The 20580-nt window shown below is 41.8% G+C and overlaps 2 protein-coding genes across 3 annotated transcripts in view; one reads left to right on the forward strand and one right to left on the reverse strand.

The window, feature by feature from the left end:
• The window catches only part of LOC137628986 (uncharacterized), a 47642-nt gene that overhangs the window by 17287 nt on the left and 9775 nt on the right, over positions 1–20580 (forward strand). The window lies entirely within an intron of this gene.
• Positions 5758–20580, reverse strand: part of LOC137628967 (uncharacterized) — a 188294-nt gene continuing 173471 nt past the window's right edge. Inside the window, exons 11-12 of the mRNA XM_068360224.1 lie at positions 20437–20506; positions 5758–9936 (exon numbers count right to left, since the gene is read on the reverse strand). Coding sequence (XP_068216325.1) covers positions 9769–9936; positions 20437–20506 — 238 coding nt within the window. The 3' untranslated portion in view covers positions 5758–9768. The remainder of the gene's footprint in view (positions 9937–20436; positions 20507–20580) is intronic.

Raw genomic sequence — 20580 nt, forward strand, 5'->3', positions numbered from 1 at the left:
CCCAGTAACAGGTCCAGCCTCCTCTCATACAGCTGAAGATCGATGCGGACATCCATAAGGCACTAGAAGGCATGGACATCCACCAAGAACGGATGTCAGAAGTGTCCACCGACACAGAACAGGACCTACTGCAAGAAGGCCCTGAAGAAGACGTGGATCGACCACACCCGGAGGAAGAAGGATCCGTTTCGACGGTAGCTGAGGACCCTCAGTTCGCTGTGACGGCATTCCAACCTATGCCGTCAACCTCTTGTACCTCAACTCCTCAACCAACTACACGGGTCGACAAGAGCAAGCACTCTTCACGTCAATCCAGCAGATGTTGGAATTGTTCCGGAAGGAAGAAGAGATGAAACAATCCATCCAACAGAACAAGACACAGATACAGGAAAGGGATCGCCCTGGAACTTCTAGGGGTTCTATTAAGCCCCTTATAGTATCAGACCTCCCTCACTGCCCCAAAACTAACCCCTGGAGGTACGCGGAGCACATGCCCATGATGAATGGGAAGCTATTTGTTTCAAAGAAGTTGGGGCCCAAACTGTTTGAAGATCTTGAGTTCTGGCCCAGCTTTTCAGCCTATCCAGACTGTTACGTGAGACTGCGGATTAACTTGCATCCCGTGAGGAAACGGTACCGAAGGAAGTCATCGTCTTCGAACATGACAAGGCACAAGCCATCCTTGTAAAGTCCTTGAAAGGATCCGGATACACCAACTCCAAAGTCTCAGCACTGAGCAAGAGCCATCCCACCTTTATTGCTCCTTCCTCCATCTCTTTCCCCTTTTCGGAGAAAGCTCTAGAATTTGTCACTAAGGCAATCGAAGAGGGCAAACCCTGCCTATCTGTAGAGGAATGTAAACCATTCTCTCTAGCAGTGCCTACCTGCGAGGAGAAGTGGAAAGACGTCCATCTAACCTTCTCCGTTTCGAAATTGGATCCAGAGATACCAGGCCAGCAGTTCAATGAGAACCTCCAGAAGTTGCCAGACCATCTTCTAAGGAGAGAACAGGAGACGAAAGAGAGACTAGCATCCTCCCTTTCTCATCAGAACTGCCTGGAAATGTGCGCAGGCCTACATAATGCCCCAGAAATGTTTGTCTTCCTGGCTAAGTCTCACATGGGTACTCTTGTAAAGAACTTATATGCTTTCATCAAGTCAAGAAGGACCTGTAGAGAGCACGTGTTTGCCTCGGCAATAGTGAAACACGAACCCAGGAAACTGATTTCATCGTGTATCTGGGGGAAGGACATTTTCCCACTGGAAGCGATCCAAGAAGTCATAGCCAAATCAACCACGGAGAATAGGAACCTCCAAAAGTGGGGCATGAAATCAAAGAGGAAATCTTCCTCAGACGGAGGTCCCCAACCTAAGAACAAAAGGGCAAGGAGACTACGTAAACCTGCACAACTTCCTGCTGTGACCTTGGCCACGGTGCCTCAACTGGTAGCACAGCCCCAAACCACCTTCCAGATGGTCCCTCAACAGCTGGTAGCCCAGTTGCCAGTATTTAATCCTGGCTTTGAGAGGCAGTCAACCACCTTTCATCCCTATAAAGGAAAAGGCCAAAGAAGGGGTTCCTCCGGAAACCCCTCACGGGGCAGAAGAGGACGCGGTCACGGACACAAGTCCTCAGTACCCCCAAGCACTGAGGGGTTCCAGGTAGGAGGCAGATTATACCACTTTCGGGATCCATGGGCCCACAGCCAAATCACGAATGGACTCGGGTGGAGATGGAACAGAACTTTCCCATGTTTTCCAGAATTCTTCCAACACTCCACCCCCTTGTTAGAAGAATATACCTCAGAACTCTTGAACAAGAAGGTAATAAGGAAAGCGAAGTCCATCAAATTCCAGGGAAGGCTGTTTTGTGTTCCCAAGAAAGACTCAGACAAACTCAGAGTCATTCTAGACTTGTCTCCACTCAACAAGTTCATCGAGAACAAGAAGTTCAGAATGCTTACTTTACAACACATGAGGACCCTTCTACCAAAAGGGGTGTACACAGTCTCAATAGACCTAGCAGACGCCTACTGGCATCTGCCAGTCAGCAGCCCCTTCTCCTCCTACCTAGGATTCAAGCTACAGAAGAAGAAATTTGTCTGCAGAGCAATGCCCTTCGGACTGAACACAGCCCCAAGGATATTCACAAAACTAGCAGATATAATCGTCCAGCAGCTACGCTCTGAAGGAGTTCAAGTGGTAGCATATCTAGACGATTGGCTGGTGTGGGCAGCATCCAAGACTACTTGTCTGCAAGCAGCCAAAAAGGTGATCCAGTTCCTGGAACACCTGTGCTTCAAGATCAATCTCAAGAAGTCTCGCCTTTCTCCAGCTCAAAAGTTCCAATGGTTAGGAATCCAATGGAACTTACATCACACCACCTCTCCATTCCATCCAAGAAGAGGAGAGAGATTGCGGGAGCTGTCAAGAGACTAATCCGTCACAAGAGGATTTCAAGATGCCATCAGGAAAGAGTATTGGGCTCTCTCCAGTTTTCAGCAGTGACAGACCCGGTGCTAAAAGCACGTCTAAAGGATGCGTCAGGAGTCTGGAGAAGATACGCATCAAACGCTCGAAGAGATCAACTAAGGTTGACCTCGACCCGATTGCGCATGCTATTAAGGCCATGGTCAACAGCCAAGAGCCTAGCAAGGACAGTTCCCCTGCAACCACCACAACCATCAAGGGTGATACACACGGATGCTTCCTTAGAAGGATGGGGAGGACATTCTCACGAGAGAAAAGTGCAGGGGAATTGGTCGCACCAGTTCAAAACCTTTCACATCAACATCTTGAAGTCTATGGCAGTTTTCCTGACGTTGAAGAAACTATCCCCTCGCAGAGCAATCCACATCAGATTGGTCCTGGACAATGAAGTGATAGTAAAATTTCTAAACCGACAAGGCTCGAGATCACTTCACATCAACCATGTGATACTAGCCATCATCTACCTGGCAAGGAAGAAGGGATGGCACTTATCAGCAGTTCACCTACAAGGGTTCCGCAACGTGACGGCGGATGCTCTATCCAGGCAAAAGCCGATAGAGACAGAATGGTCCCTAGACGCAGACTCATTTTCCTTCATCTCGGAAAAAGTCCCGTAACTGCAGATCGACCTCTTCGCAACAAGCGACAACAAGAAACTACCTCGTATATGGACCCTCAAGCAGAAGCGATGGATGCCATGTCTCTCAACTGGAACAGGTGGAATCGCATTTACCTGTTTCCACCAACCAATCTCCTGCTAAGAGTCCTCGACAAGCTAAGATCCTTCAGAGGGACAGCAGCAGTAGTGGCCCCCAAATGGCCCAAAAGCAATTGGTTCCCTCTAGTTCTAGAATTGAAACTGAAGCCGTTTCCTTTGCCAAATCCAGTTTTACCCCAACTGGTCCAGAAGTCGACTGTCTACGCTTCATCTTCGAGAACCAACAACCTACATCTCATGATTTTCTAGCCCTAGCAGCGAACAAAAAGTTTTGAATCTCAAAGGATAAAGTTGACTTCATTGAGGAGTATAAGTCAAGTTCGACTAGGAGACAATATGAGTCATCTTGGAAGAAATGGGTGTCCTTTGTGAAAACAAGGAATCCAACGGAAATATCGATAGATTTCTGTCTCGCTTTCTTCATACACCTACACGAACAAGGGCTGGCTTCCACCACGATTCCTGTGTGTAAGTTGGCCCTGACTAGACCACTTCCGTACGCTTCTGAGGTGGACCTCACTAGTGAAATCTTCAATAAGATCTGAAAAGCATGCGCTAGACTCAAGCCGGCAACCCCTCCAAAGCCCATCATGTGGTCTTTGGACTATGCTTCGAACCCAAACAATGATAATTGTACTCTAAAGGATCTAACACAGTAAGTCATCTTCCTGTTTGCAATAGCCTCAGGGGCTAGAGTTAGTGAAATAGTGGCCTTATCCAGAGACGAAGGCCATATTCAGTTCCTAGACACAGGAGAACTGAACCTTTTTCCTGATCCAGCCTTTCTTGCCAAGAATGAGCTACCCACTAAGAGGTGGGGTCCTTGGAGAATCTGCCCACTGAAGGAAGATGTCTCTTTATGCCCAGTAGTGTCTTAAGGTCTATCTTCGTAGAACTTCAGACTTCAAGGAAGTACAGCTCTTCAGAGGCGAAACCTAAGGATCAAACCTATCCTTAAGACAACTGAGAACGAAGCTCAACTACTTTATTCGCAGAACGAATCCTGACAGCACACCTGCAGGTCATGATCCAAGAAAAGTTGCTTCTTCATTGAATTTCTTCCAACAAATGGACTTTGAGAGACTCCCTTCATATACTGGGTGGAAATCATCCAGGGTTTTCTATAAACACTATGTGAAGCAAGTACATGAAATAAAACACTTTGTGGTGGCAGCGGGTAGTGTCATAAAACCCGTCGTCTAGTGCTGCGATGAACAGTGGACTGTTTTGGTACTTAAGAGTGTATCGGGTGAATAGGTATTCGTACCTTCTAGTGTAAATCATTACGATGATTAATAGACTGTTCTATACAGGTGCATAATCTGACCAATAACACCAGTGCCATGTGGACGTTTGCATCACAGTGTTTACACATTTACAAAATCTGAGCAAGTCAGTCAGATTTGGTTTCACATCTCCATTGAGTAGCATTATTCCGATAATAAAATTATATATATATATTCTTCCTTTACAGGTCAATATATGAATCCTGATGCGTATTAATGCTGGATCAGATTCTTATTTTGTTGCAACCACATTTAATAATGTAATTGCAAAATAAAGAAAAAAAATGTATACGCGTCCTATTTTTACTCCTCAGTTGCTTTTAAATAAACCATGCCAGTTTTATTTTATCCTTATAGATAGAAAAAACTTGAGCCAAATACAGATTTCCAAGGTAATCAAAGGTAACCTCTAAAAAGTTTCCCTTTTGTTCCTACGGAAATAAAAACCTTGAATCCTTACTGTCGAAGTCGACACTTTCCCTGCAGGGGCAGAAAGCACTAAGCCTGTTCCAAGCTTAGTGGAAATGACAATTAACTGGAATTTCATATATACTGTAGGTCTAGGGGACCAGGTAAGGAATCCATTTAAGGTAGAAAGCACACACACAAACCCATAGATATAGTACTTTCAAGTAATTTCTTTGGTATGCTTCCATCAGGACGACATGGCCGAGCCCAAAAAAAATGGATTTTGAGCAAAGCGAAAAATCCATTTTTGGGTGAGAGTGCCATGTCATCCTGATGCACCCACCCGAAACTACTCTGTCTGCTGCTATTCTTGTTTAAAGACAAGTAAAGGAATGGCGGCCGGTAGTAGTACGGATAAGAGGTTCACCGGGTACCTAGAATGGCACCCCCTTTAATTCGCCACTCTTCCCTCTTTACATCAAAGAGTTAAATCTACTCGGGGTGAAGATTGCTGTGTCGTATCTAAAAAAATATGTCCCTGATCCCTAGCGATATCCTTGACTGGATACTCGCGCCAGGAGTTAGAATCCTGGAGACCTTCGGTTTATTTCTCTGGGAGTATCACTGTAGCAAATATCCCTTAGAAAGGCTACCTAAAGGAACCTTCTATCAGGCCGACATGGCACTCACCCAAAAATAGATTTTTCGCTTTGGTCAAAATCCGTTTTATTGCAGGATGCTTTTAACTGAAGTATGAAAATAGTTTTCAATTCCTTTGGTTTATTAAAAATAGTTAATTGAGTTTTGTAACTTCTGTTCTTAGATTCCTAAGAGGTGTAGTAATAATTTTTATAATGCGTTTAGAAAAATTTATTGTTACAAATATTTACAGTTGGTAAATAATGATCGGCATGTGATACATCAATGCTGATCAATTTTATGTAAACAAATAATTTTCATTACCACTTAATATGAATACTGTATACAGTACAGATAATTCTCACACTGTGCATTAAGCCTTTTACCCCCAATGGACGTACTGGTACGTTTCACAAAACTCATCCCTTTACCCCCATGGACGTACTGGTACGTCCTTGTAAAAAACTGCTATTTACATTTTTTTGCATGTTTTTGACAACTTTATGAGAAACTTCAGGCATTTTCCAAAAGAATGAGACCAACCTAACCTCTCTATGACGAAAATTAAGGCTGTTAGAGCAATTTAAAAAATAAATATTGCAAAATGTGCTTGAAAAAAAAAAATGCCTGGGGGTTAAGGGTTAGAAAGTTCCAAATAGCTTGGGGGTAAAAGGGTTAAGAAAAATAACAAACATATATCAGATCATTATCATCTATATCTATCCATTTGCTTTATTAATGTGGTACCAGTACAATACAAGTACAGTAGTGTGCACTTTATTTTAATCAGGTTAGCTTCAACAGATACATTTAGGTTTATATACATAAAATGTTCCAAAAGTAAATTACTTGATAATTTTCCTCTGAAGTTCATGCAGGGTAAAAATGCCTATATACTGTAGTTATACCCTGCTCTTTATGCGATGGTTACGTTCCAGTATCTCCCCACAAAAAGGGAAATTTCACGGAAAACAGGAGAAACTAATTTTTTTCTATTTACAAGTATTTTTAGCCTTTATAAACCCTCTCTACACTGTTACAAACATTTTCCATGCTCTTATAACTTTTTCCACATACCTCTGAACACTAGTTATACACAAATCTTGCTATACGCTACGTAAAATAGTACTGCTGTTAACAATACACATGAGGTTAGGCTAGCCTAAACCTAGCTTAGTCTAATGTGCTGTACCCGATTACTACCTTATAAGTATGGTACTACTTAGAATATTTTAAGGCTATAGGACATGGAGAATTTCTGAAAAATATTTCTACATAATTTAAGACTGCAGAATGTGGAACATGTCTTTGAAACTATTTTTTTAAAAGAATATTTTGCCATATACGTATCTAATCTTATTCATAATAGTTCTAACTAATTCTCTACGGGTACTCACTCTAGATACGCACTCCAATTAAACTTGAATGGTGGTGGTGATGATGAATTAGCTTTGTAGTAGATGACAATGAAGACAATGATCTTTATGCACAGCCAGTCGTAGGCGCCATCACAGGGTTTTATTGAAAGTAACAAAAGTAAAAACTTTAACAAAATTAACGCACAAGTACTAACACTTGTAGATGTATGACTCACAAAACGTTACAAGTGGAGATATTGCTTAGCCTAGCATCATTCTCTTGGGTGATGTTGCCCACATTGGGCCAATCAGCGGCCAGGATACAGATTACCATGCCCTGATTGGTGGACTCTCACCTGTCAGTCAATAGCATGTGTATGATCTCACGTAAGCCACACATACGATATACGCAGTCTCGTCGTAGCATCAGCAGACGCAGTCTTAGGCTATTTCCATCACGCTATTGTTCAACCATGCTTGTTTTGTTTGTGATATTACTGTATTTACAATGTGTTTGATCTAGGTTTTTTTTTCATATTTTTAATTTGTTGATCTAGAAAATTACAAATTTATTGTTAAAATTATGAAAATGATGCCTTAAAACTTTATTTTTGGCAAAATTTGCTACATTTCAAGGACCGTCACAAATTTCGGGACCATGGCTCTCCAGAAGAAAATCTGCATAAAGTGAATTCGCAAAAATTGGGGGACAACTATTAATGCAAATTCCTCACTTTTAAGTAAATGATGCTAACCACACTTTTTGATAAGTGAACTTCTAGCAAATACTGTAGACTGTATTTTTTTCCACTTTGCTTTATCTTGTTCATATATGGTAATTTATATAGCTTAACTTAAAGTTTGTCACAAATTTCACTATTTTTTTTACTTTCAAGAATTAAGCCAGTATTGTTATTAATTTCAATACACCTTGGGAATAAATTACATTTAAAGGAAATTACATTATAACGTACCTAATTAGGATTCAAACAGACATTTTAGTTTAGGTACAATGGGTGACTATAGATATAATGCATTCAGCAGTAAAGAATAGTTCTGATTCGGAAGTAGATATTTCGTTTCAATTCAGATTGAACTAATGGCAACTCATCTCCATCACGCTGTTTGTTAGTTTTGTCAATAATTTTACACATCGGGTGTTACGCTCTCAAATGTTTAGAAACAAATAATGCATTAATACTGGATTCTTTCTACTATAGGTTAGAAATCACATTAACCCAAAGAAATCATATACTGTATATGTACAACTGTTTTGACAATGTTTTGAATGATTGCCTTTATAAGTTTGTGCACTGTTAATATTACACATACAGTCATCAAGAAAGATTTTGACTCGGTTGTACACAATCTCATCATATTCAGGTTCTGTACTTGGAGTTGAAATTGACGCATCACTATAAACACACAAGGAGACTGGTATGTAATTGTTTCTGAAGGCACTTTATTGGCAGTTACTGCTTCTTGGAAAATCCAAAATTAGTTGCTACAGAAAACTTCCACATTTCAACTTCATAATACACCTACAATGAAGGCTTATCAAAATTATTGGTATTCTATACACACTGTCTTTTTTTGCTTTAACTTGTAAGCATTTTTGCTCTTCATAAACGTTGAGGCTATTCATTGCAGCTCTAAAAGATTGAATAGGTGTTTAAGGCTACTAATTTTTATGGATTGAAAAGACAATCTTTTACAAAAAAAATTAAAATTTTGAGGAAGTCTAGCTATAATGTATTGAGATTCTAGCCTGTAGTGTGAAGGACATTAAGGAGATCATGTCATAGATAAGAAAGTTGCTGAAAATTGCTCTGAAAATTCAAAATGGAGATAAGCAGGTAATCAAAATTGCAGTAGACAAAATAATAAGAGGGAAGATCATGAGGAGGCCCAGAGGATAATTAAGGCAGAAAATAAACAAGACAACAAAATAGTGGAGAGAACTTATGATTCTGTGAAACCTGAGAAAGGGAAACTTGATAATACACATTGTTGATGAAGAGAATGGGGATATACAAATCCACAAGTGTATATAAAGGACACTGTATTTTTATCCCAAGGAGCCCTTAAGTCAAACAAGTTTGAGAAGAAAGTATACCAGGATTCAATAAATGTATGCCAATCTGTATACCTACTGTTAAAGGCACAGTCGTTGATTGATGGAATAATTCTTTGTCATAGCATTGAAATTCTTAAATTTGCTTACAAATGGCTAATTTTATACTTTCATGAAGATGGCACAAGAAACTGCTTGAATGGCAAAGAACAAAGAGATTAACGTGGGCCAAGTTTTTAAAACACGTAAATCAATCTATTTTACTTTCATATTTTTTCTTTACTTTTTTTACTTGAAGGTGAATAGTTGAATCTTCAGAATATGGACAATGTTTTTAGATAATACTGATTTTTTTAAACACTCTTGAAGGAGTAACACTTTTAATGTGCCTCCACTTTTAGTCATCTTTATAGTAACTATTTGTTACAGTCCTAAGAGATTAGAAATTAGACTCATTGAGTCAGATTTCTAGATTACTCCCATACCCAAAGACAGCCACTTCGGTTTTTCTTCAGATTCATTTCAGTAAATTATACAGTATTATTGAAACTTCTGACACTGTTTTGATTGATACCGCCATTTTTTTTTTTTATTAATACTGTACTTGTGGCATCTCAATACTAGAAATCATAGGCAAACTGAAAATTTCTTTAGTTATCCCATTGTAAAAACTTGTTCTCTCCTACCAAAGATGTTTTTTAACTACAATTTAAATTTTCTTGTTAAAATCACTTGGGCAGTTTGTTTTCATTACACTGTTGAAATACAAGAGTGATGATGTTTTATGAGGAATCCCTAGTCTGTCTCATCCTTGATAAGAACTTCTCTTGTGTTCTTACTGCTCTTATTCTTTCCTTTCCCTTTCTTTTTGTCTTTTCCTTTTCCTTTTCCGTGGTAACCGTGGGAAGGCCCAGCTTCATGATCGGGAACATATCTTGGGTAATTCCTCCATGCATCATTCACCTGCAAAATAAGCGATTATTTGTAAATTAACCATAATTAGGTAGAGTTCTTTGCACTTAAATATTAGGAAAAGAAATTAAACATTTATAACTCAATGGAGAGCTGTAAGTAGTAGATTGTTACTTGCAAAATTCAAATCAAAGAAGTGTATGAGTACAGTATAATAGTTTGCTATGGACCAACAAAAGATTCCCCTGAAGAAAGGAAAGATGAATACTGTACTATGAAGAACTGCAGAGTTTAATAGATGAGATCCCCTAGAGATATGAAAATTATGATTGGTGACTTCAATGCTAAAGTTGGAAGGAATAATCAAGGGGTAGGGAATGTGATGGGTGTCGAGGGTCTTTGCAATGTTGCAAATGAAAGTGGGGCATATTTCATAAGTTTCTGTTCAACAAACAATCGTGTTATTGGAGGTACAGTACTCTTTTCCAGCACAAGAACATCCGCAAATATACATTGACTTTACCAAGTGACAATTGCAAAAATCTAATACAGTAGATCACATTGCCATTAATGAAGAGAGAAGGAGAACTCTGAGAAATGTAAGAAGCTATAGAGGTGCAGATATTGGTAGTGATCACCAGCTCCTCTTTGTCACACTGGAATTAAAACTGAAAGCATTCAACAGAGAGGTAGATAGAATACCTAGGTTTGATACAACTAAGCTTCTAGAAGAAGAGCACAGAGAAACATTTGCAATTGAATGTAGGAATCGATTTGCAGTCTTAGAGACTTTAAGAGACAAAGGGTAGACAATTAATGAAGAATGGTATGATAATACGAACATATATCAGTCTGCTGGGACACGCAGTTACAAAAAGAAAGCCATGGATATCAAATAATATGTGGGATACTATAAAAAGGAGACAAAGACAGAAATTGATCTTTTAAAGTTTTTGAGGAAGTAATGAAAAATGATATTTTAATTATAAAATAAATTTTTTAATATACTTACCCGGTGAATATATAATAGCTGCAACTCTGTTGCTCGACAGACACATACATAAAAACTCGCCAGCGATCGCTATACAGGTTGCGGGTGTGCCCACCAGCGCCAACTGTCGGCCAGATACCACTCTCGATGTAAACAAAACCTCAATTTCTTCTCATCCCACTGCGTCTCTATTGGGGAGGAAGGGAGGGTCGTTTAATTTATATATTCACCGGGTAAGTATATTCAAAAATTTATTTTATAATTAAAATATCATTTTTAAATATTTAACTTAGCCGGTGAATATATAATAGCTGATTCACACCCAAGGAGGTGGGTGGAGACCAGAGTTAAATATGTTTACATCGTATAAGCTAAGAGTTTTTTATTTCATTTTGACAGTTATCAATATAACAAAACCAAAATAGATAGGTACCTGGTAAGGAAGTCGACTTAGACGATTACTCTGCCTTGTAAGTACGTCTTCCTTACGGAGCCCAGCGATCCTCTTAGGATGCTGACAGACCCCCAGGAGCTGAAGTATCAAGGGCTGCAACCCATACAACAGGACCTCATCAAACCCCTAATCTGGGCGCTCTCAAGAAATGACTTTGACCACCCGCCAAATCAACCAGGATGCGAAAGGCTTCTTAGCCTTCCGGACAACCCATAAAAACAACATTAAAACATTTCAAGAGACAGATTAAAAGGGTATGGAATTAGGGAATTGTAGTGGTTGAGCCCTCACCCACTACTGCACTCGCTGCTACGAATGGTCCCAGTGTGTAGCAGTTCTCGTAAAGAGACTGGACATCTTTCAAGTAAAATGACGCGAACACTGACTTGCTTCTCCAATAGGTTGCGTCCATGATACTTTGCAGAGATCTATTTTGCTTAAAGGCCACGGAAGTTGCTACAGCTCTAACCTCGTGCGTCTTAACCTTAAGCAAAGATCGGTCTTCCTCACTCAAGTGTGAATGAGCTTCTCGTATTAACAATCTGATAAAATATGACAAAGCATTCTTTGACATAAGCAAGGATGGTTTCTTAACCGAACACCATAACGCTTCAGATTGGCCTCGTAAAGGTTTAGTACGAGCTAAGTAGAACTTAAGAGCTCTGACAGGGCATAAGACTCTTTCTAGTTCATTGCCTACGATCTCCGATTAAGCTAGGAATATCGAAAGATTTAGGCCAAGGACGAGAAGGTAGCTCATTTTTGGCTAGGAAACCAAGCTGCAGAGAACAAGTAGCTTTTTCTGACGAAAACCCGATGTTCTTGCTGAAGGCATGAAGCTCACTGACTCTTTTAGCCGAGGCTAAGCATACCAGGAAAAGAGTCTTAAGAGTGAGATCTTTCAGGGAGGCTGACTGTAAAGGCTCAAACCTGTCTGACATGAGGAATGTTAGGACTACGTCTAAATTCCACCCAGGAGTAGCCAAACGACGCTCCTTAGAGGTCTCGAAAGACTTAAGGAGGTCTTGTAGATCTTTATTGTTGGAAAGATCTAAGCCTCTATGCCGGAAGACCGAGGCCAACATGCTTCTGTAGCCCTTGATAGTAGGAGCTGAAAGGGATCGTACTTTTCTCAGGTATAAGAGAAAATCAGCTATTTGGGCTACAGAGGTACTGGTCGAGGATACGGAAACTGACTTGCACCAGTCTCGGAAGACTTCCCACTTCGATTGGTAGACTCTAATGGTAGACGCTCTCCTTGCTCTAGCAATCGCACTGGCTGCCTCCTTCGAAAAGCCTCTAGCTCTCGAGAGTCTTTCGATAGTCTGAAGGCAGTCAGACGAAGAGCGTGGAGGCTTTGGTGTACCTTCTTTACGTGTGGCTGACGTAGAAGGTCTACTCTTAGAGGAAGACTTCTGGGAACGTCTACTAGCCATCGAAGTACCTCGGTGAACCATTCTCTCGCGGGCCAGAGGGGAGCAACTAACGTCAACCTTGTCCCTTCGTGAGAGGCGAATTTCTGCAGTACCTTGTTGACAATCTTGAATGGTGGGAATGCATAAAGATCTAGATGTGACCAATCTAGGAGGAAGGCATCTATATGTATTGCTGCTGGGTCCGGGACTGGAGAGCAATAGATTGGAAGCCTCTTGGTCAGCGAGGTTGCAAAGAGATCTATGGTGGGTTGACCCCAAGTCGCCCAAAGTCTCTTGCACACATCCTTGTGGAGGGTCCATTCGGTTGGAATTACTTGACCTTTCCGACTGAGACAATCTGCTAGGACGTTCAAGTCGCCCTGGATGAACCTCGTTACTAGGGAGATGCCTCGATCTTTTGACCAGATGAGCAGGTCCCTTGCGATCTCGTACAAAGTCAGTGAGTGGGTACCTCCCTGTTTGGAAATGTACGCCAAGGCCGTGGTGTTGTCCGAGTTTACCTCCACCACCTTGCCTCGAAGGAGATTCTCGAAGCTTATCAAGGCCAGATGAACTGCCAAAAGCTCCTTGCTGTTGATATGCATGCTCCTCTGACTCGAGTTCCACAGACCTGAGCATTCCCGACCGTCCAGCGTCGTGCCCCAGCCCAAGTCCGATGCGTCCGAGAAGAGAACGTGGTTGGGTATCTGAACTGCCAGGGGAAGACCCTCTCGTAGGCTGATATTGTCCTTCCACCAAGTCAGACAAGACTTTATCTTTTCGGAAATCGGGATCGAGACCGCCTCTAGCGTCTTGTCCTTTTTCCAGAGAAAAGCCAGATGGAATTGAAGAGGACGGAGGTGTAGCCTTCCTAGCGAGACAAATTGCTCCAGGGATGACAGCGTTCCTACCAGACTCATCCACAGCCCGACTGAGCAGCGTTCCTTCTTCAGCATCTTCTGGATGGAGAGCAGCGCTTGATCTATTCTGGGGGCCGACGGAAAAGCCCGAAAAACTTGACTGTGAATCTCCATCCCTAAATACAGAATAGTTTGGGATGGGACCAGCTGTGACTTTTCCAAGTTGACTAGGAGTCCCAATTCCTTGGTCAGATCTAGAGTCCAGTTGAGATCCTTCAGACAGCGATGACTGGAAGAGGCTCTGAGAAGCCAGTCGTCCAAATAAAGGGAGGCTCGGATGTCCGATAAGTGGAGGAATTTTGCCACATTCCTCATAAGCCTCGTAAACACGAGAGGAGCTGTGCTTAGGCCAAAGCACAGGGCCCGAAACTGGTACACCACATCGTCGAAGACGAATCTCAGAAAAGGTTGGGAGTCTGAGTGAATGGGGATGTGGAAGTAGGCGTCCCTTAGGTCTAGAGAGACCATCCAGTCTTCCTTTCTGACCGCTGCTAGGACTGACTTTGTGGTCTCCATGGTAAACTTCGTCTTTGTGACAAAGACATTCAGAGCACTGACGTCTAGCACCGGTCTCCAACCTCCTGTCTTCTTTGATACTAGGAAGAGACGGTTGTAAAACCCCGGTGATTGAAGGTCCGAGACTTTGACCACCGCTCCCTTCTCTAGCAAAAGAGACACTTCCAGTTTCAGGGCTTGTCTCTTTTCTTCCTCTCGGTACCTGGGAGAGAGATCGATGGGGGACGTCGCTAGAGGAGGTTTGCGTACAAAAGGGATTTTGTACCCCTCTCTGAGCAACCTCACAGATTGTTGATCTGCGCCTCTCTTCTCCCAGGCTTGCCAGAAGTTCTTGAGTCTGGCACCTACTGCTGTCTGAAGTTGCGGGCAGTCAGACTCTGCCCTTAGAGGACTTGGATCCTTTTCTCTTCCCTCTCTTCCCTTCGGCACGAGCACCTCCCCTGCTGGAGGCTCTGCCACGAAAGGGCGGGATAAACCGAGACGCTGGAGTGTCTATCCTAGGTCTGGCAGACAAGGCAGGCAAAGGGGGAGCTTTGCGAGCCGAGGACGCAACTAGATCGTGGGTGTCCTTCTGCACTAAAGACAAGGCAATTTCCTTAACCAAGACTTCAGGAAACAGGCACTTAGACAAGGGTGCAAAGAGTAGCTCAGATCTTTGGCATGGCGTCACTCCAGCAGACAGGAAAGAGCACAGAGACTCTCGTTTCTTCAGGACTCCGGACGTGAATGAAGCGGCAAGTTCGTTGGACCCATCACGGACGGCCTTGTCCATGCAGGACATAATGAGTAAGGAAACATCCTTATCTGCAGAAGAGATTTTCCTACTCAGGGCTCCTAAACACCAGTCCAGGAAGTTAAAGACTTCGAACGCCCTAAATATGCCTTTAAGAAGGTGGTCCAGGTCCGAGGGAGACCAACAAATCTTCGAGCGTCTCATGGCAAGGCGGCGGGGAGAGTCTACAAGACTTGAGAAGTCGCCCTGGGCAGAGGCAGGAACTCCCAAGCCGAGAACTTCTCCCGTGGCATACCAGACGCTCGATCTAGACGAGAGTTTAGATGGGGGGAAGGCAAATGCTGTCTTCCCTAAACTCCTCTTGGTCTCTAACCAATCGCCTAACAGCCGTAAAGCTCTCTTGGATGAGCGAGAGAGAACGAGTTTAGTAAAGGCAGGCATGGTAGTAGGAACGCCTAAGACAAACTCTGACGGCGGCGAACGAGGAGCCACAGAAATAAAGTGATCAGGGAACAACTCTTTAAAAACAGCCATGACTTTTCTAAAGTCTAAGGATGGTTGAACTGCTTTAGGCTCATCTAGTTCTGAAAGTTGATCCTCAGGATGTGGTTCAGCAACGTCCTCATCTGACAGTTCCTCATCCGATAACTGATGAGAAAACGGCAAAGGTCTAGGCAATGTTTGACTCGCAGAGTCCGGTCGTACTGGTGCATACGTGACGGAGCCGGACGCAGCGTCCTGGAACTGCTGAACAGTCTGGGAACTGTCAACAACAACAGGTGCGCGAGGACGCACAGCGTCCACCCGAGACTGTTTAGACCGTCTGGGTTGTGCAGTCAACACCATACCGGGTTGCGGAGGTTGACGCACCGCGTCAAAACAAGTCAACTCTGAAGGTTGATGAACGTCCTGAACGTCACCAATCACATCAGTGCGTTGCCTAACGTCAACGTGCGGCTGGAAATCCACACTGGGTCGCATCGGTGGAGGTACTACCCCAACTGGTTGACGCGAGAAAGCTACATCAACGTCAACAGGACGCACAACAGACCGCTTGGATGGCTGATGGCCAGTAGGTTCAACGGAAACCTTCTCAGCATTGTAGTCCTCCATCAAGGACGCAAGCTTGGACTGCATGTCTTGCAGTAACACCCATTTAGGGTCTACGGAAGCAGGTGCGGTAACAGACGGGGTTAGCGAATGAGACGGCACAACTTTGCCTCTCTTAGGCGGCGAGCAGTCATCAGATGACGGCAACGGGTCCGAACTGTCCCAGTGGCTACAACCGGGACGTTGGACTTGTCCTGAAGGGACCGACTTACGCTTTAAAGGTCTGGAGACCTTGGTCCAAGGTTTCTTACGAGAAACACCTTCGGACGACGAGGTAAAATTGGGCTCTCTCGTCTTACGTTGGTAGGGGCGATCTTGGAGAGATACGCCTGATACCATAGAGGGAACGTCTGTTCGCTGATCAAGGCCTCTCGAACCCATGAGTCGTACGACATTGCTTCTCCCCTGGGCTTGGGAGCTGGCAAGAGGTCCCGGACTAGGTGGACGACAGGCACGAACAGACGAACCCTCGAGCGCAACACTGTTCACAACACTTTGAGAAACACTAGGCACTTTAACACTTTCCGCCGTGGCACTTTGGCACTTGAGTTCCTTTACGTCCGCCATGAGTTGATTTCGGTCACTTGCTAAGGCCTCAACTCTCTCCCCCAAGGCATGAATAGCACGCATCATGTCTTGCATAGACGGTTCCTGAGTGCTAGGAGGGGGGTTAGGAACAACCACTACAGGGGAAGGATTAGGTTCAGGGGCATGTGGAGAGGAAAAATCTACCGACCTAGAAGAACTTCTTCTTACCCTATCTCTCTCTAGTCTGCGTGTATATTTATCAAATTCGATAAAATCGAATTCCGAAAGGCCCACGCATTCCTCACACCGATCTTCCAATTGACAGGTTTTACCCCGACAATTGGAACAAACAGTGTGAGGGTCGAGAGAAGCCTTTGGAAGATGCCTATGACAGTCCCTAGCATTACATTTTCTGAACTTGGGAACTTGAGAAGGGTCAGCCATTTTGAATTAGTCAAGGGAAAATTCCAAAAAACGATCTAAGTCATCAACAATTAATCCGATTCAAAAAAAGAGTTCAAGGATTTATTTGAAGAAAAAAAAACACCTGTACTGCGAAAGCTCAAACCAAATTAAAGTACTTCACCAAATATGATGGGAAAAACTCCAGGTTCAACAGCGAGTAAAGTACGTCTTGTCGACACGTCGACAGAGAAGAAATTGAGGTTTTGTTTACATCGAGAGTGGTATCTGGCCGACAGTTGGCGCTGGTGGGCACACCCGCAACCTGTATAGCGATCGCTGGCGAGTTTTTATGTATGTGTCTGTCGAGCAACAGAATTGCAGCTATTATATATTCACCGGCTAAGTTAAATATTTAAAATTACAAGGTAGAGCATGCTAAGTATTGCAGTATTGATAGTGAAGTCAAAAGAAAAGCCTGGAATTACTGTTGAGAATATTTAGACAGTAAAGCAGATGAGGTTGACAAAGCTATGAATTCTGGTAGTGGCTATGGTTAAGAATCGTTCATAGAATTATTAATGAAATCTCTACTTGGGCAAAGAAGAAGTATGTACTCATAAAATAAAAAAGAGAGATGGATCTGTTATAACAACATAAGATGAAGAAAGACAACGCTGGAACACTTTAGTGAGGTTATGAATAGGAGATACAAAGGGAATAATTTGAGTGATATACCTGAAGTTGAGGAAGACCTTGATGTGTTTGAAGTTGAAGCTATCATTACAAAACTCAAGAGATGAAAAGCCCCTGGATACGATGGAATAACTGGCGTTATGATAATGGCTGAAAATGAAGTGACCCCAGAATACTTAAAAGATTATTTTGTGGAATGTGGCATGAAGAGGCAAAACCTGACGAATGGGAGTTGGGGTGTTGGTAAAAAGGGCAAAAGAAGGAGACCGGACTGATTGCAATATTTAGAGAAATAACAATGTCTGTTGTTATGAAAATATATAGTATGCTTATTCTGAAGACTGGAGGAAAAGATTGATGAAAAGCTGAGAGACAAATAAGTAAGATTTCGAAAAGGTAGAAGTTGTACCGACCAAATTTTCATTTTGAGACGTGGTACAGCAAAGCGTAGAATATAGGAATCCACTTTTGATGCCATTTGTAGACTATGAAAAAGCCTTTGATAGTGTGCACTGGCCAATTTAGTGGAGAGTCCTGGGTTATTATGGAATTCCTCATAAATATGTGAATTTGATTGTCTGTTCATGAGCATAGCAAGTGCAAAGTTAATGTTAATGGAGTCCTTTTCAATGAATTTCCAGTGAACAGCTGAGTACTCCAAGGGAATGGGTTATCACTTATGCTTTTTACCCTCTTCATGAATTTTGTAATGCGTAGAGCTGTCAAGAGGAGGTGGAGAAGGATTGGACTAGATTGGTAATAGGAAATTAGTAGACCTAGAGTATGCTGATGATGCAGTCCTTATTAGCAGAACGCCACAGGATTTGCAGTGCTTGCTTACCCAAATGCATGAAATATCACACGAGGTTGGGCTCAAGATAAATAGAAGACAGACATGATGAGAATTGAGTATGCATTGGACGATGAAATATTAATGGAAGGTGAAAGGATTAATAAGGTAGAATCATTCAAGTACTGTACTGTATTGTATTTTGGAACTATGATCTCCATTACAGGGTCTTTAGAATTAGAGTTTAGTGAAAGATTGAAAAAAAGAAAATAAGACAGTGGCTAGGTTAAGTAAAATTTGGAAATCAAATCTCCTGTAATTACATATAAAAATCAGATTATACATCAGTTTAGTGTGATCATTGTTACTATATGGACATGTCATAGTATGACAATGAAACAATACCCAAAAGATTTAGTAGATTTGAGAACAAAGCCCTCAGAAAGATATTGGGAGTTAAATGGCAAGACAGGATAAGAAAGGAAACCGAGAGAAATTACTCGAGTGCCATATGTGGATGAGATCATTGTGAGGGGTTGATGGAGATGTTTTGGGCATGCTCTTCGCACTCCCCAAGAGAGATTGGTTCACCAAACCTTCATCTGGGCTCCTCAAAGCACTAGAAGAGTTGGAAGACTCAGGCCTACGTGGCTAAGAACTATGAAGCGTGAAGTAAGAGATGATGAATGGAGAATATTGAATTAAAAGCTCAAGATAGAGACAACTGGCGAAATCTAACAGAGTCCCTTTGCGTCAATAGGCGTAGGAAGAGATGATGATGAATTCAAAAGTAATATTCTCAGTATAAACCTATCCATGTGATATATTTTTTTTTCATGATCCTAGTATCAATTTCTGGTGATGTTAATGCTGACTGTCTTTCAAGCTGTTACCAGAATATGATATCTTCCTAATCATATAGATTTCAGGAGTAAAACCATGACCTTTTCCTATGATCTCTGGACAAGGGTGTTTGAAGAGAAATCAAATCATAAGTCTATCTCCTGAGTTATCAGTAGCCATTGCCTACTCTTCTCTGGCCTTAACTTTGATGGAGATGAGCTTTACGTCCGGTCTCTAGAATATTGTGCGATAGGGAAATTACCTTTTCTTTGACTCCTTCTGACTTACGACATTTAAACACGACACCCAAAAGGTGCTCGCGCGAGGGTTGTAACCTCAGCATTCCATGCTTTTATCTTTCTCTGGTATAATTGGAAGGTTTTATCAGAAAAGATATATAAGAAGGACTCTTTTCACCGGGCGCCACAGGTCTCTCCCCAGAAATAGATTTTTCCTTCGTCAAAATCCCTTTTATTTTCTTGTTTTTCTTAATATGATGTACTTTGAATTGTTTTTCTTTTATAGTTTAACTTTGAATTTTAAGTGTTTTTCAGGTCTGGGTTACTTTTCCATTACTGTTAGTTATAGAATTGTTGTTATTTTTACTACTTGATTTTACAGCTTTCCCTTTAGGCATTTTTTAAACATTTATTTTTTACTAAAGTTAATGAGAAAGAGCAAGATGCCTGATATTTTTGAGTGAGTTAATGTTATTGATATTACTTTAGTTGTAGTAAAGGAATGCTACAAGCCCTAGGAGTCAAATAGGGGAAGTAATCCAATATATGAAAAGAGACACTGAAAGGCTCATGTCCATCCACACAGGACTTATTCTGTATTGTTTTTAATTTTATGGATTCTATTGGTTTTATTGAATTATTTTAAGTTCAAATACTTAAGGGTAATACAGAAAGGTGACAGGCAAAGCTACTGCAAATAGTAAATACTGTACTGTAGTTTTAGAAGTGGGAAACTTGACTAGCAGTAACCAACTTAGCCGTCAAAGAATTAAGAAAGTGCAATTGCACCTTGGATCTACTAATCTTTTCAGACTTTGACAAAACCAAAGATGTGGACAGTACAGTATGTGAATGATTGGTTTTGGATATTAAAAAAAAAAAAAGAATCTTTGATACTAAATAGGTTTGCTCACCAATATGAGAGGTTCAGCCTCTAATTCATCCATATGGTCTCCGTAGTAATGATGATGTACTTTCTTTCCCCTGAAATAAAAGAAGTTATTAGTGTGGTTTTAAAAGGATAAAGTCTTCTGGCTAAGTTTCCTTCATCTCAGATG

This window comes from Palaemon carinicauda, chromosome 2, assembly GCF_036898095.1.
Source record: "Palaemon carinicauda isolate YSFRI2023 chromosome 2, ASM3689809v2, whole genome shotgun sequence".
NCBI lineage: Eukaryota > Metazoa > Arthropoda > Malacostraca > Decapoda > Palaemonidae > Palaemon > Palaemon carinicauda.